This window comes from Camelina sativa, chromosome 4, assembly GCF_000633955.1.
Source record: "Camelina sativa cultivar DH55 chromosome 4, Cs, whole genome shotgun sequence".
Lineage (NCBI taxonomy): Eukaryota > Viridiplantae > Streptophyta > Magnoliopsida > Brassicales > Brassicaceae > Camelina > Camelina sativa.
The window spans coordinates 22,188,242-22,203,948 of NC_025688.1; the positions used below are offsets into that span (position 1 = coordinate 22,188,242).

At 37.8% G+C, this 15,707-nt stretch overlaps 6 protein-coding genes across 10 annotated transcripts in view; 2 read left to right on the plus strand and 4 right to left on the minus strand.

Annotated features, from left to right (window-relative positions):
* LOC104781784 (probable WRKY transcription factor 69) lies at positions 1,680-3,687 on the plus strand. 2 transcript variants are annotated; one of them, XM_010506529.2, is made up of 3 exons: positions 1,680-2,071; positions 2,176-2,319; positions 2,987-3,687. In XM_010506529.2, the coding sequence occupies exons 1-3, from the start codon at positions 1,947-1,949 to the stop codon at positions 3,549-3,551; spliced, it is 834 nt and encodes a 277-aa protein (XP_010504831.1). In that variant the 5' UTR covers positions 1,680-1,946; the 3' UTR covers positions 3,552-3,687. The 2 variants fall into 2 exon arrangements, with proteins under 2 accessions (XP_010504831.1, XP_010504830.1); XM_010506528.2 differs by having other exon boundaries at positions 1,682-2,071; positions 2,173-2,319.
* Positions 3,671-4,787, minus strand: LOC104781783 (E3 ubiquitin-protein ligase ATL4-like). 2 transcript variants are annotated; one of them, XM_010506526.2, is made up of 3 exons: positions 4,612-4,787; positions 4,453-4,520; positions 3,671-4,341 (listed from the first exon to the last, which is right to left on the minus strand). In XM_010506526.2, the coding sequence occupies exons 1-3, from the start codon at positions 4,741-4,743 to the stop codon at positions 3,732-3,734; spliced, it is 810 nt and encodes a 269-aa protein (XP_010504828.1). In that variant the 5' UTR covers positions 4,744-4,787; the 3' UTR covers positions 3,671-3,731. The 2 variants fall into 2 exon arrangements, with proteins under 2 accessions (XP_010504828.1, XP_019100419.1); XM_019244874.1 differs by having other exon boundaries at positions 4,620-4,727.
* LOC104781786 (V-type proton ATPase subunit D-like) lies at positions 5,248-6,994 on the minus strand. 2 transcript variants are annotated; one of them, XM_010506531.2, is made up of 2 exons: positions 6,799-6,994; positions 5,248-6,263 (listed from the first exon to the last, which is right to left on the minus strand). In XM_010506531.2, exon 2 carries the CDS (start codon positions 6,252-6,254, stop codon positions 5,469-5,471), a length of 786 nt encoding a protein of 261 aa, XP_010504833.1. In that variant the 5' UTR covers positions 6,255-6,263; positions 6,799-6,994; the 3' UTR covers positions 5,248-5,468. The 2 variants fall into 2 exon arrangements, with proteins under 2 accessions (XP_010504833.1, XP_010504832.1); XM_010506530.1 differs by having other exon boundaries at positions 5,248-6,266; positions 6,799-6,993.
* LOC104781787 (citrate synthase 1, peroxisomal-like) lies at positions 7,742-11,151 on the minus strand. Of its 2 annotated transcripts, XM_019244872.1 has the most exons (13): positions 10,848-11,151; positions 10,509-10,689; positions 10,271-10,356; positions 10,093-10,197; positions 9,896-9,958; positions 9,705-9,814; positions 9,468-9,587; positions 9,228-9,377; positions 9,027-9,147; positions 8,820-8,917; positions 8,541-8,652; positions 8,320-8,452; positions 7,742-8,000 (listed from the first exon to the last, which is right to left on the minus strand). In XM_019244872.1, the coding sequence occupies exons 1-13, from the start codon at positions 11,082-11,084 to the stop codon at positions 7,993-7,995; spliced, it is 1,524 nt and encodes a 507-aa protein (XP_019100417.1). In that variant the 5' UTR covers positions 11,085-11,151; the 3' UTR covers positions 7,742-7,992. The 2 variants fall into 2 exon arrangements, with proteins under 2 accessions (XP_019100417.1, XP_019100418.1); XM_019244873.1 differs by lacking the exon at positions 8,320-8,452.
* Positions 11,661-14,915, minus strand: LOC104781788 (citrate synthase 2, peroxisomal). The gene is made up of 12 exons (XM_010506533.2): positions 14,584-14,915; positions 14,314-14,494; positions 14,094-14,179; positions 13,744-13,848; positions 13,555-13,617; positions 13,360-13,469; positions 13,076-13,195; positions 12,849-12,998; positions 12,637-12,757; positions 12,431-12,528; positions 12,210-12,333; positions 11,661-12,113 (listed from the first exon to the last, which is right to left on the minus strand). The coding sequence occupies exons 1-12, from the start codon at positions 14,827-14,829 to the stop codon at positions 11,973-11,975; spliced, it is 1,545 nt and encodes a 514-aa protein (XP_010504835.1). The 5' UTR covers positions 14,830-14,915; the 3' UTR covers positions 11,661-11,972.
* The window catches only part of LOC104781789 (serine/threonine-protein kinase HT1), a 3,393-nt gene continuing 3,348 nt past the window's right edge, over positions 15,663-15,707 (plus strand). Inside the window, exon 1 of the mRNA XM_010506535.1 lies at positions 15,663-15,678. The gene's annotated coding sequence lies outside the window, so the exon portion shown is untranslated. The remainder of the gene's footprint in view (positions 15,679-15,707) is intronic.

Consider the following 15,707-nt stretch of genomic DNA (forward strand, 5'->3'; position numbering starts at 1 on the left):
TAACAAAGATGAAAAACATTATCCAATCATGTTTCATTGTCAATTCTCAGTTGCATCAGATTCGAGCGAATTATTGATTGGTTCGACATTAATTATCATGATCAGAAATGACCAAATCAAACATATATATACATATGTGTGTAAACCCGCGTTACGTATAATAAACTAATCAAAAACCTATATACAACCAGAAAATAAAAAATTTGGCTCCTTTCTGACAAAAGTTGGAGGCAATAATGGAGTAATTAAACTATTAATTATGACAGAGGCTTTTATAGTTTTTATCTATTAGTGATTTACAATTTTATTAATGACGACTGGAGGAATCTTGACTTGATCACACACATATTTATTATAAGCCATTTCCAGCCCAAATTTCTGTATACCTTTATAAATAATTTCTAGACCTAGGGTTATATATTAATGTTCATTTTTTATCAAAAAATAAATAAATCTATGTTTATGTTTCTTAGGACATGGTATTTTTCATCCCAAAATGAGTTGCAGCTTTTACTTGAACAAATTTCTTCAACAAACGTCATCAAATGTGACATCTTTGTTATCCATAGAAATTAAAGGGCACATGTTACTCTCTGCAAACTTCTTGGTTAAAGATCTCACAACATCTTTCCATTGGGTTTGGATGGTACGGGCCAAGACACAAAACCAAACATCTTTTTGCATAGAACTATAAAAGTGTTGTAACTTCGTTGCTAATTTGAGGTTCATAGTTTATTTTTTCTTTTAAACTTAATACCAATAGGTAACGAGTGTGTTATCTTATTCGATATGAGAGATTCATAATTTTGAGAAGACTATATGATTCATCATTACGGACCACGTCTCTTTTTCTATTGTTATATCGAATATATTCATTTAAAAGTTTATTAATGTCATATTGTCATTGTTGGTAACTTCTAGCTTCCTATATGTAAACTTCTACTCTCTTTTTTTCATAATTTTTTTCTCCAACTAGAAATTCTTAAGCGGAAGAACCAATAAGTGAGATTGGGAGAAGGAAAAGAGTAAATTAACAAACTGTGAAAACTAAGCTCAGCAGAGAAAAGAGAACATTGTACTTGTACATAAAAGTCTTGAAAATGACCTTTCGTTAATTTTTCAATAGGTAAGTAGTCTTATAGATTTAGTCCAAACTGGATATATCATAAACATATTAAAAATAGTAGTCCCTATGTCTTCATGTCAAGTTCACAACATGATGCATTTTGGGAAATTGAAACGGACCAAATCAACTGATATATATAGTTTAAGGACAGCTTAAAAGAACTCACGTCTGATTTTAGAAACTTTAACCGTAAACAAAATTCATTATAACATCTCTGATTCGGGTTTCATTTATTTAAGAAGAGTTATATAGATGGGTTGTAATGTATAACTAACTTAATTTTGTAATATTATAAAAATGAGCATAATTTTAAATGAAACCAAAACATAAACGAAAACATCACAGTCTACATAGATCAGATGCAGGGATAATTATAATATAAATATGCATAATTATGCATGGACTTAATCAAAATGTCCAGCTAATTAAAGAAATCATTTGAATAGCAAAACCTTATGGTGTATTATAATAAAATCCACGGGAGAGAGAAGAGAGAGAAGAGAGAGAGAGAGAGAACCTTTCAAAATAAATAAACTAATATATCACTACAAAACAACTGGTCATATTTTATATTCAAATAAAATTTACACCAATGACCCAAAAACATTATAATACAAATATAAATCCCCTTTGATATTTGCCTGCACGTCCCCAAAAAACAAGTAGTAGAGAATAATAATAATCACATCAGATTGGATTAAAAACCCTCTCACTAATCACCTTCTTAATCACCCTCTCCCCCCCCCTCCGGTTCTCAACTCAACCAGCACCAGAAAGAAAGAAAAAAAACACATCCTGTTCCGGAGAAAAAATCGGAATCATGCACCGTAGAGGAGCAATTCAAGAATCAGACGACGAAGAAGATGAGACATACAACGACGCCGTTCCTGAATCTCCTTCTTCTTGTGAAGACACGAAGATCTCGAAACCAACTCCAAAGAAAAGGTTTGTGAAATATTCTATCAAATTGTTTATATATATATATTAAAAAAAAAAGAGAGAGAATGATCTGGAAATGTAAAATAATAATTGTGTATGATAATTAGTAGGAGGAACGTAGAGAAGAGAGTTGTCTCAGTTCCGATAGCTGACGTGGAAGGATCTAAGAGTAGAGGAGAAGTATATCCACCGTCCGATTCATGGGCCTGGAGAAAATACGGACAAAAGCCGATCAAAGGCTCGCCTTATCCCAGGTATTATTACAAAACACACACAAACACTCTTTTTTTTGTCGTTTTAATTAGCGGCGGCTTTAGAAATGAGGAAAAGCGTACGTTAGCCTTTACGGTGGTTGGGCTAACATACGCACCATGTGAAAAACGGACGCGTTCGATATCGCGTGGTTTTGACGCGCCACCTCCTTAATCTTTGGGAGAGGATGGGGTTTTATTAATGTTATAAAAACTTTGTGATTAAGGAACAATTAGATGGGAGTCACTCACTCTAAATTGAAATTTTTTTTTAGTTCCCTTAAAGTTTTAGTAGTAGTAGTATTTTATACTTTTGGATAACCTCGGGGATGTGTGAAATACTAGTAGTATTAAAGTACCGGTAGATCTTGTTGATTTCTAAAGTGAATAGCCCACAAAAGGTAATGCGCACAAAAAGGAAAAAAATAAGTATATATATGTACGTGATTAACGTGCCAATATTATTATACTATTTGTCATTTATTACCATTTCTTAAGGTTACATTTATGGAAAATATACTAAAAAATTACATTATGAAGTTATCATTTGAAATTTTACTAATCAAAAAAAAAAACTATGATTTATGTATTTGGTGTAATTAAGTTTGAAATTTTATTACGTTTTGAGTCTTTTCATGGAAAAATGTGTATCACTTTTGTTTGTTTTCAGGGGATATTACAGATGTAGTAGCTCAAAAGGGTGTCCGGCGAGGAAGCAGGTGGAGAGAAGCCGTGTTGACCCTTCAAAGCTCATGATTACTTACGCCTGCGACCACAACCACCCTTTCCCTTCCTCCGCCGCCAACAACAAATCCCACCACCACCGTTCCTCCGTCGTCCTCAAAACCGCCAAGAAAGAGGAAGAATACGAAGAAGAGGAGGAGGAGGAGGATGAGGAACTAACCGTAGCCGCAGCAGAGGAACCGCCGGTTGGATTAGACCTCAGCCACGTGGACTCTCCGTTGCTCTTAGGCGGCTGCTACAGCGAAATAGGCGAGTTTGGTTGGTTCTACGACGCCTCCATCTCATCATCATCTGGTGGCTCTTCGAATTTTCTCGACGTAACGCTAGAGAGAGGCTTTTCAGTAAGCGGAGAGGAAGATGAGTCTCTGTTTGGTGATCTCGGTGATTTACCTGATTGCGCCTCCGTCTTTCGCCGTGGGACTGTTTCCACGGAGGAGCAACATCGTAGATGCGATTTTGGCGCCATTCCTTTCTCTGATAGTTCTAGATGAGTTTGTGTCTGTCTTGTGTGTGTAGCCAAAAGAAAAGAAAGAAACAATTTTTTTTTTTCCACTGTAAAGGTTGTATCAATGGTGGATTCATATGATTCATTAAAAAAAAAAAAACGAAATAATAAAAGTAATGTCATTTGAGAGGATTCAGAGTAGTTTATTTAAGAGGTACAAAGATTTTTACATGCGACGAGGATAACCAAAAAGGAAAGTTTCTTCCATTGCTCTTACCACAGAGAGTAGCTCCAATGTGAAGAGATCGTTCATTCTCATGTCTCCCGCGGGGTTTGATCCATTAGTTGGAGAAGAGTCTTGTTTTGCCGGCTTCAGTATGACGAATCTACAGACAGGACACTGTCCTTTGCTCTTTAACCATGGAACTATACATTCTTCATGAAACATGTGTTTGCAAGGAGTGAGCATCACTGTTTCCTTGGGTTCAAAGTCTTCTAAACACACGGAGCATCTCTTGTCTTCTTCGTCGCCTGGGAGATCTCGACTGTTTCTTGCGTTTTCGCTTCCCGGGGTTTTGTTTCTGTAGTAAAAGCTCAGGCTTCTGAGGAGAGTGCTTTTTGGAGCTGGGTTGACAGGGTTGTATGTCTCTTTTGTTAGATGTTTGAGGATCTCGTCTTCTTCATGGACTTGTGATGATGATGATGTTGAGCTGTTCTCTCGTCTACCAGGTTGGTTGTGAACGGCTTGCCTTAGTGCCTCGAGGTGCTGTCTTCGTGGGTTGTTGCTGTTACGAATTGGAATCTGATGTCGAGTATGTGACGGTGGTACTAAATCTCTGACAAGAACAATGATATTTCAACTTCTTGAAGATGAAATATCTAATAAACTAAACTTTAATAAAACAAAATCAAAAGCAGGAATAAACAGAGGATGATGATTTAAGTACACAGTGGATGAAATCGTTGTATTTGAGTAAGCGGCTGGAAGATCATCGAGCAAGCGTCTGTTAACTGTCTGAAAGAGGATACCGAAACATCAAACCGATGAGGAGGCTAAAACATCCCTCTAGGAGTGTATATGACGACAAGAACAAAACTTCACTTACTGAGTTACTCCTGGACCACGAGTTCTGCGAAGAGAAAGCAGGAACTCGCCAACCCGACGATCGTGTATCCCTACCATAACTATAATTGGGTTGATTTGGAACGGAAGAATAGCCATTTCTGTTGTTGTCCATAGCTGAGAATGAATGGCTTTCTTGTTCCAAATAAGAGATATGATAAAGCTTTTGTACTGTAACGTAGCTATATTCCTTTTCTTGCACTGAGTTATTCTTTCTCCACTTATATGATTCCCTAAAAGCTGATAAACTAAGCAAGGAATATATGTCCTAGTATGTGATGCCATGTCTTGTCTCCTGAACAAGTATCATATGCACAAACCATGACCTAAATCTTAAACTGAATGTTATGTACAAGAATCAATACCATAAAAACTTGGTCCAAGATTACGATATATTTCTATGAAGGTTCACAAAAGCCTCTTCACTCCATTAATATTGAAGTTTAGATTGCTACAGTTCGAGCTTCATGAACACTTTGTTACTTGAAATAAATCTCCCTACTTTCTAAAAGGGATTCATAAAGTTCCTTCCTTTCTCATCTTGCTATGCTTAACCAACCAATGATAGAATCCAACAGTAACTTTACTCGGGAAAGCACAAGAAAGATTCTACATCTGCTTGGTCTTGGAAACAGGGGAATTATCATTACCCAAAAGAGTAACAATCACAAATCTCTTGAGGAAAATTGTAGCAAAGCACAATCCAAGATGATACAAATAAGTCATCTACATGAAATCCATTTTATTTTGAAAACATAAATACGATGAAGAGAGTAATGAAGGCATGACAGCGAGAACAGAAACCGAGCAATCACAAAAGGGACCGAAAGAGCCCACACCTTAGAAAATAATGTCTGTATCCTTCTCTGCACCGCCAGCAAGAAAGTCACGAGCAGCGTTAATCGAAATCCCTCTCTGCATAGAGATTCCTTCAAGAACCATATCCTCAGCAAATTCCTTAGCATTAGCTGCCTGTCGTTCGACTTCCCTCCTCTTGTATCCCTGAATCTTCTTCAACCTGAAGAAATCCTCTCTCTCGAGCTCATCAAGCTCTCCCTTGATGTAACTGATTGTATTCTCCAGCTTCGGCTTCACCACATTCTCCAAAGCGTTGACCCTGCGATTAGTTGTCTTGATAGCTTCATCAAGCGTCAAGAAAGAAGTCTGGAGGGAAGCAAGCTCAACTAGAACTTCAATGGCTTTCACATAAGCCACACGGCAAGCTTGAACCTGCTGACCACCTCTAGCTAAACCGGTCAAGTCATTCTTGGTCTCGCCTTCAGAGAAGTGATCAAACTTGGGAAGCTTCACACCAGCAATATTCTCTGTCCGAGAACGAACCTTCAACGTAGCTTCTTTAACGTTCTCGAGGACAACATGTTTGACGTTCTCGCCAGCGACATACTTTACTTCAGTAAGCGCAAAAGAGGATGTCTTCATCATATCTCCCATGGATTCCTTTGCAGTAACGATTTTTTTGAGAAGTGCCCTAAACTGAACAGTCAAAGCATCACTCTTCTTCTTGAGGAGAGCATGACCTCTTGTAGCTCCAACAAGACGAGCTTTCATAACCCCAAGCATTGTAACAGTGGGAACCACATTCAAACGCGCGTTTTGGCCAGCCATATTTCAAAACTACTGCCAAAGGAAGGAGATAAGATTAATTCTCTCTGCTCATTAAAACAACAACACACACAAACAGACTCATCATTGGCGACAGAGATCAAACGTTAAATCTGGTAAATTATGATTTTACTAATCAGAATTGAAAAAAAAAAAGATTCACTTTGGAAAATCTTAGGTTAAATCAACCAAGTAAGCACCCTATAATCGTCATAGCGAACGATCCATAAAAGAGATCCATCAGATTTCAAATCATATGTTGTCAGATTGATATCAATAGTCTAAGAATTTTAGATTAAAAAGAATTGTGTAATTCTCGAAGCACCACGTAAAATTGAATCAAAGTCTACGACTTTTGAAGATGATATCGTTACCCAGATCACGAGAAGATGAAATCTGGATCAGAGACTCAAAAATTGATCAAGTGGGGTTAATGGGTTACACACATAAATAACCCAGATTTCAATCGCATTCTTCTGATAGAAATTAAACTAGAGAGAAATGATAGGAAACAGAGTGATGAGATTAGAGAGGATGATGAGATTACCTGGGCCTCTGGAGAGAGAGAGAGAGAGACTATAATAAGAGGCGACTTCTTTACAAGTAAATCACTGAGATTGATTTGGATACAATAAGACAGAGAGAGCTTTGGAGAAAATTGAAAATTTTGATTGGAGCAGTGAGAAAGATCGTATTCGACCTCGTCGCTGATCGTGGAGGAAAGAAAAAGGGGCTGTTTTTGTAATTAACTGTAAACATGAAGGTCCTTTTTATTTTTTGCTACTAAATAATAAAAAATTATTACAGCTCATCGCTTATGGTGGGGCCTACTTTCCTGTCTTAAAATAAATCTGGACCCGTTGTGGGCCCCATTTTATTAGACGGCGAACTTGTTCTAATAATAATAAGTGCTACTCTAGGATATGATTTGGGGTAGTTCTTGATTTGATGATTTACAACTGAAACTAAATGAGATTTCTTAACTTAAATGAAATTATGAAATTAGATATAGATGCTTTAGTTTTGTTTCCTTTTAGATTTGTTCCGTTTTTGTTTGAGAACTAATTTCCTGAGAAAACAAAACCATACATATTAATTGTTGACAAGACCCTTATTGTTTGTCCACATGTATGATGTATCCCAAATTACTCATCTCTTTCTGATTTGTTGTCAGAGCCGTCGCACAATATATTGGGGCCACAAGCCCAAAACTCTGTTAAGGCTGGTTTTTTAGTGGACCAAAGAAAGAAAAGAAAAAATCGTAAAAATTGGCGGTGACATGGTTCGAACCGGCGATCACAAAAACAGTTTAGTTTACCTTTACCACTACACTAAAGACACTTTTCTGGAATTTGAGGGCCGAAATATAACATATAATTTCCGGGCCGCACGCACATGCTTCATCAGCCTGTGCTTGGGGCCGGCTCTGTTTGTTGTCTCTACTTTTTGTTAACTGTTTAATCACTTCATCGTTAAACAACATATAGTACTAATATTTTTTTTTAAATATATTTTCACAACTTATATAGAGTTATAGACATACACACACATTTATCTTATACAATGGAGTTCTACTGACTTTGCTCTCCGGCTCAGATTTATAAATATTGGTAGTAGGATAGAGACTTGACTCAGCTAACGCCTTCTCAATGCATTCGAAATGGAAACTTGACCCAACTGATTTAGTCCGAATCACTTGGCTCTTTCTCTCAGTGGCTGGTAGTGCCTGAGCCACACTCCGTTATAGACCTGTGTGTCAAAAGAAAGAAAAACCCTTTGATTTTTAAAAAAAGTCCATGTATGCATAACGTATTGATGCATGAGCCAAAAGAACTTTTTTACTCATTGATCGATCAAAATGTGTATATATCTACTGTGTGTATAAAGAATTTTTTTTTTTTTTTTTTGAATAAAATGTAAAATTTATTCGAATAAAAACATTTTTACATCAAGTGCTACAAAATCTTAAGGTGTTTGTTTAAAGTGTTTAAAGTATTTAAAGTTTAAAACAGAACAAATAATCTACAAACAAGAACAGCTTGTGATCATGAATTAGCGTGTTGCTAACCACTAAGCCATGTAGTCCAAGTGATTTCCATTAGTTGGAAGAGAGAGTAACCGGTTGCGGATAAGCCTGTCCACACGTTTAAGAAACAGAGCAGGTAGTATCGATGGTTCCCCATGGCGGCTATTATTTCGTTCTTTCAAAAGAGTGTATAAAGAATTACCGATGAGACAAACAACTTTTTTAAAAGTCATTGATATATCAAAATAGTGTATTAATTTTACCTGTTGGGGTCTCATGATCTTAGTCTCAGGATCATCTAACGACTCACGCCAGTGTGCCAAGTATCCAGCGATACGCACAGCTGCGATGAATGATGATGGGATTCCCATTGCCCTGTGTTTAATTTTTGCCCAGTTTCATTTACCAACACAAGATATATATAAAGATTCAGCTAAAGAAAAAAATCAATTGTATGAACATCTCGTTAGCAAGAATTTGTTATATGACTCATCATCGATGACTTACCTATAGATTTATATGACTCATCATCGATGACTTACCTATAGATCAATCCAGTGTAGAAATCGACATTTGGGTAAAGCTTTCTTTTAATGAAATATTCATCAGAGAGTGCCGCCTTCTCTAGAGCATCTGCTACCTGAATACATCATCCACCAAATCTTTCTTAAACAACAATACATAAGAAGGATCACTCAAACAAACCATCAACTAGGGAGAGTTACGTGAGAAACAAGATTCTAAAGTACCTCAGTCAGAGGTTCCCTTCCAACAATGGAGAACACTTCATTCGCCAGTTTCTTAACGATTTTTCCTCGCGGGTCGTAGTTCCTGTAAATGCGGTGTCCGAAACCAAACAACATCCTCTTCCTGCAAGTAAATAATTTAACATTTAATGGACCAACGCACCACAATCCAGATATATACTTGTAGTCTTAGTATTGAGTTACCTATTCTTCACGCTTTCGATGAACCCCGGAATATTTTCAACACTCCCAATCTCTGTTAACATGTTAACAGTAGCCTCAACTGCACCACCATGAAGTGGACCATAAATGGCTCCAACCCCTCCCGCAACAGCGGTATACACATCAACACCACTACATTATAAACACATAACTTATTACTAAAATTATCTCATATATAGCAGACTCATCAAATGAATCTCTAACCAGTGATAAAATAAGTACCTAGAGGCAAGATGCCGAGCAGCAGCAGTAGAGCAGTTCATTTCATGTTCAGCATGCAGGATGAAGATGATGTCCAACACTCGAGCCAACCGAGGATTAGGCCTGTAAGACCTATTGCCCCTGTGATCAAATGGAAGATGAAAGACTATATCCTGTTACATACCGCGTTTTGATTTTCGAAGCTAGTCAAATGCAAGTGTTCAATAAAACAAAGAGGGTTGACAGAGAGTAAAGTACATTGATTTCACCATATAGAGGAAATTCTCTCCAAAAGAAAGGTTGCTCAAAGGTTGAACAGGAGGCATGCCTAACTTCCTCAAATAAGCAGTTACTGCAATTGTTGGTGCCTGTAGTCACGTTATATTATATAACTTAATTCACAAATCTTGTTGTAGATTAAAGCACCATATCAACAGACACAACAGTACCTGTCCAAGAATACGAACAATCTGTTTATCACGAAGTTGTTTTGACTTGTAAATACCTTGGCCCTGCACCAAATGAGGGTTTCCATCAAAAAATTAAAAACAGAACAAAAAGTGAAGCAGAGCGGGTCGGGCATGAAGAACATTTTCAGAAGATCTTAACAGTATAAGTATCAATAAAGCAGGATTGTAAAACTTACCATAATAGAAGGATTTGCTTCAGGATAGAAGTGGGAAAGTGCACTCATCCCAGTGACAAGAGCTCCTATTGGATGTACCTCATGAGGCATGCACTGTATGATATCCTGTGAAAAGCATTCAGAAATAATCTCAGATCGAGTATCCATAGAAAGCTAGGAAAGAGTAGAAGAAACTCACCAACACTCCTTGTGGCACAACTGAATTCTGAGAAATAGCATACTCCCAATCAGCTAGCTGACTTTGAGAAGGCAGATTCCCATAAACTGCGAGAAAAGTAAAGGTAGTAAACTAGAGCACTAAAACATCAACTCTGTTTCACTTGCAAAGACTGATCAAACATTTGCTTGTTCATATGTTTATAAGCCTTAAAAGATTATTAACAACTAAAAGAAGCTGATAGTTGAACAAGACTTACTCAAGAGATAGGTAACCTCAGTAAAAGTACTTTTCTCAGCCAACTCTTCAATCGGGTATCCCCTATAACGTAGGGTTCCTTCATCTCCATTGATGGTAGAAATTGAAGATCGAACAGGAGCGGTGTTTACATAACCAGGATCGTATAACTTAATCCCCTTGTCACCTTTTCCTGTCGTTATCTGCATGCAAACTCATTTAACACACACACAACACACACACAAAAAAATGGAATCTCTTCAGAGTACTACTAATTAAGGGAGACAGTGAAGAACCGGTGTACTCATTTTTTCAAATCAAATCAGATGATCAGAATAACAAGTCGTTAAGTAATATATACCTTCTTGAGATCAACGGATTTCACGGTTCCATGCTCTGATACTGGGACTTGATACTTCTTTCCAGTACGTTCATCGACGATGGTCAAGTTTCCCTTGAGGGAACCATGCAGTGCAGCACTTGTGTGAGCCGATGTGCACCATGGCTCGATCGCCGGAAAATCTTGTTCCAGTCCCACGGTATCAGACACCTCCAAGTGCGCAGAGAGAACGGCTAAACGAGCGTTGGCTTTCTCCATTTTTCACCTCAAAGAAAGGAAGCGAAGTAGTAGAAATCAAGTGACTGTAATGAAGATTGATGTTACGGACATTGTTTTATAGTAGTGGTCAAGTATTCGTTTCGTCACACATTTGTCGTAATTCTTTTGAGGGTATGATTGGCGTGAATCTACAGTGTTTTTTCCGGTCTTTAGTCAGAGTTTTGTGGCTTTTACCTACCTTAAAGTCTGTGACAGTTATGTGTTTTTTTTGGTTGTATCTTTACTTTTTCCTTTCAAGTGTCACGTTCTCCAGGCTTTTGTTATTCTAACGCCAAATTTGTATTTGTTCACGCTTCTCACGATCGTCTTCCTCGTTAACGTTTTTAAGTGGAAAAAAATATAATTATTGGCAAATGGCAATGATACAAACTGATAGGACAACTCCGAGGCAAATTATAAATAGAGTGTGAGAACAAAATATTTTACATCACAAAATTAGCATAGTTGCTACCACTTGGGTATATAGAATCTGCATTACATACCCACTCTAGAATATTCAGTCGATTTCAAAGGATATGAATCATATGATTTGGTGGTTAACTTTTGACAAATTAATGTGATAAAATATAAATCTACAGCATAACAGCAATGTGCAATGTTTAACAGGAACAAGATCTTCTTTCGAACTTTCCTGATAAAAGCGCGATTTCAAATATAATATATGTCTTCCCTATAACAACATTATTATTCAATCATAGAAAAGAACAGACAATCAATAACAATGGGATGTATTATTAACTGTTTAAATGAGAAGGGAAAGAAAACAACGCAGACTGTTGAGAAGACTCTCTTGTTTGGCCAGAGGTATCCCAATGTTTCCTTCTTTATTGGTGTGTACGTAGTAGTAGTAGGATACTAGGATTGAGACTAAAGCGCAGAAGATCCAGCTAAACGCCTTCTTGATGCATTCGAAATGGAAACTTGACCAAACTTATCCGAATCCGAATCACTGGATGATGTTCGTTCTCTCACTGGCTCGTAATGCCTCATCCACACTCCAGTATAGGCCTATCCAGCCACACAATAAAATGAGCCATGAGCCAAAACAAAAACCTTTTGATCTATCAAAGAAGTGTAAGTAGCAACACGTAATATATTTTGTACCTGTTGGGGTCTCATGATCTTGGTGTCAGGATCATCTAGCGACTCACGCCAGTGCGACAAGTATCCAGCCATACGCGGGACTGCAAATAGGACTGTGAAGAATTCTGGTGGGAATCCCATTGCCCTGTGGTTTTTCCCATTTCAATTATCAACACACAAGATTCAGGTAAAGAACTTAATGGTTACAGGGTTTTTCTCAAATGACTCAGCAGTGTCCTTACCTATAGATTAATCCAGAGTAGAAATCAACATTTGGGTATAGCTTTCTCTTAACAAAATATTCATCAGAGAGTGCCGCTTTCTCTAGGGCCACTGCTACCTGAAACATCATCCATCAAATAGTTTTTAAACCACAGTCATGTTATATAAGAAGGAATTTGACAAACCATATACTAAGAGAGATACGTGAGCCAATGATCTACAGTACCTCGATGAGAGGATCCCTACCAACAATAGAGAACACTTCATCTGCCAGTCTTTTTATGACTTTTGCTCGGGGGTCATAGTTTTTGTAGACACGATGTCCAAAACCTGACATCTTCCTCTTTCTGAGAACATGGGAAAGGGATATAACATTAGTGGCATGACTTATCACAATTCAAATTACTTGGTGCTTGTAGTTCTTAAACATTGAGTTACCTGTTCTTAACGCCTTCGATGAAATCTGGAATATTTTCAGCTGTCCCAATCTCTGCTAACATCTTAAGCACAGCCTCGTTAGCGCCACCATGAAGGGGACCATAAAGCGCTCCAACAGCTCCAGCAGCAGCGGTGTACACATCAACACCACTGCAGAAACACAATACTGATTCAAATACTCTCATAGTAGTCTGAATGAATATCTCTAACCAGTGATAAATAAGTACCTAGAGGCAAGATGCCGAGCAGCAGCAGTAGAGCAGTTCATTTCATGTTCAGCATGCAGTATGAAGAGGATGTCCAGAACTCGAGCCAAACGAGGATTAGGCTTGTAAGACCTATTTCCCCTGTAATCATTGGAAGATTAAAGAATGTATCCTGTTACATACACGTTTGAAAGTTTGAAACTACAAACGGATCTAACTGACCAAAGCAGTGCACAAGTTTTATGGCTAGCCTCTTCAAGTGCAAGCGTTTAATCAAAGAAAGAGACAAGATAGAAAGGAAGTACATTGAATCCAGCATATAGAGGAAATTCTCTGAATAGGAAAGATTGGCTGAAGGGAGAACAGGAGGCCTGCCTGCCGTCCTCAGATAAGCAGCGGCTGCAATTGTTGGTGCCTGCAAACGCGTTGTTAACCTCTTTCTAGTCCCGCAACTAATTCACAGATACAGTAAAGGAAACAAACAACAGACACAACAATACCTTTCCGAGAATACGAACAATCTGTTTATCACGAACTTGTTTTGATTTGTAAATATCTTGGCCCTGCACCCAGAGAGAACTTCTGTGAAATCAAGAACTCAAACAAACGGAGCAATGCGAATTGGCATTGACAATTTCAGAAAAAAGCACATCTCAACAGTAGGAAAAGAACAGGATTATAAAACTTACACTAAGAGCAGGATTTGCATCAGGATGAAAGATAGAAAGTGCACTCATCGCACTTACAAGAACCCCCATTGGGTGTGCATCATGAGGCATGGACTGTATAATATCCTGTGAAAACATTCAGAAATAGTCTTAGGTCGAAGATGCTATAAAAAAATCAGCATCAAAATTCGTTTACTAAGCATATACCACATAATCATATTCACAATGGTGAATAAGACATAAGGCACTAATAGTTGAAAAGACACCCACAAGAAATCGTTTTTGAAATCCCTCTTTGAAAAGAGATTCATTTTGATACAAAGTTTGGAATTTGCACTAGTATGTGAGGAAAAGAGTAGAAGAAATTTCACCAATACTCCTTGTGGCACAGCTGAATGCTGAGAAACCGTAAACTCCCAATCAGCTAGCTGACTTTGAGAAGGCAGATTTCCATACACTGCCAGAAAAAAACATAAGAAGTAAATCAAACCACAAACACGACAACACTAGGAAGCACCATTTCCAACCAACAAAAAAATTAAAGATGATAACTTTCAACAACAATAAGCTACGAGATGAACAGAGACTTACTGAGGAGATAAGCAACCTCAATAAAAGTACTGCTCTCAGCCAACTCTTCGATTGGGTAACCCCGATAACGTAGGATTCCTTCATCTCCGTCGATGTAACAAATCGAAGATCGAACAGGAGCCGTGTTCAAGTAACCTGGATCATATAACTTAAGCCCCTTGTCGTCCTTCCCCGTCGTTATCTGCACACCCAAAACATGTAAAAATCCATCAAATTCCATCTCATATGGTCAAATCATACTCGGATTTTCACAATTCCGTCGTTATATACCTTTTTGAGATCAACGGATTTAACGGTACCATGCTCTGAGACAGGGACCTGATATTTCTTCCCCGTACGCTCATCAACGATCGTCAGGTTTCCTTTAAGCGATCCGTACGGTGGAGCAGTAATGTGAGCCGATGTGCACCATGGCTCGATCGCCGGTAACACCTGTTCCAATCCGACAGAGTCAGATACCGCCAAGTGCGCAGCGAGAACGGCTAATCGAGCTTTCACTCTCTCCGAAATCTCCATTTTTTTTTTCACCTCAATTAATAAAAAAAAAAACAAAATTCAATTTTCAAACAAGGAAGCGAAGAAGACGAAGAAGAAACAATCTTTGGTAAGAACTTTTGTTTTTGTAATCCTTTCCCATTTCCTAATTTTGGTAGTAGCTGAGTATAGTATTCTCTGCGGGTAAGAGTACTGAAAACGGACGCGCGTCGACGGTGATTAGATGATTTAGCTTAGATCAACGGATAACATTCTTCGTCAAAAGTCCAAAGAGGCTTATCTGTCGGTTTTATCCTGGGACTTTGACTTTCGTTTCTGTAACAAACGCGCGAACTGGCGGTGAAGACTACTCGCTCAAAGTGAGGGACAATTGTTTTAGTAACACGAGCAACACGAGCGAGTGACTTACAGACGCTATGTGGATAGAGTAGATAGATGTCGATTGGCGTCCTCAGCTTGCTAACTAAAAATATCTATTCGATAATGGGCCTATTTATTGGACTCAAATCCAGATATTTAATTTCGAATAGTATATAGGTCGGCCCATTAGCTACTTTGTAATCAAATCCATTAGCTGCTTTTTAATTACAAAGTAGCTGGCTCAATTTATTGTGATTTTAGAGTGTTTCAATATTTCCCACTCACACTTTTTTTTTGTTTTATTACTCCTTTTGTACCATTTGCTTTTACCACTAATCATGTTTGTTTGTTCCCTTATTCAAAAATTCAAAAAAGCAATTAGCCTTTCTAATAAAGAAAGGGAAGTGTAATTAAATAGTTATAATTTTTAAAACATGAGTGAGGAGGAGGATAACGAGTTATGATACTTCACCCGCATTAAGAGGCAAACCCTTAAAGCCCTGCTGATTGGTTGGGCTTTTTTTTTTTTTTTTTTTTTT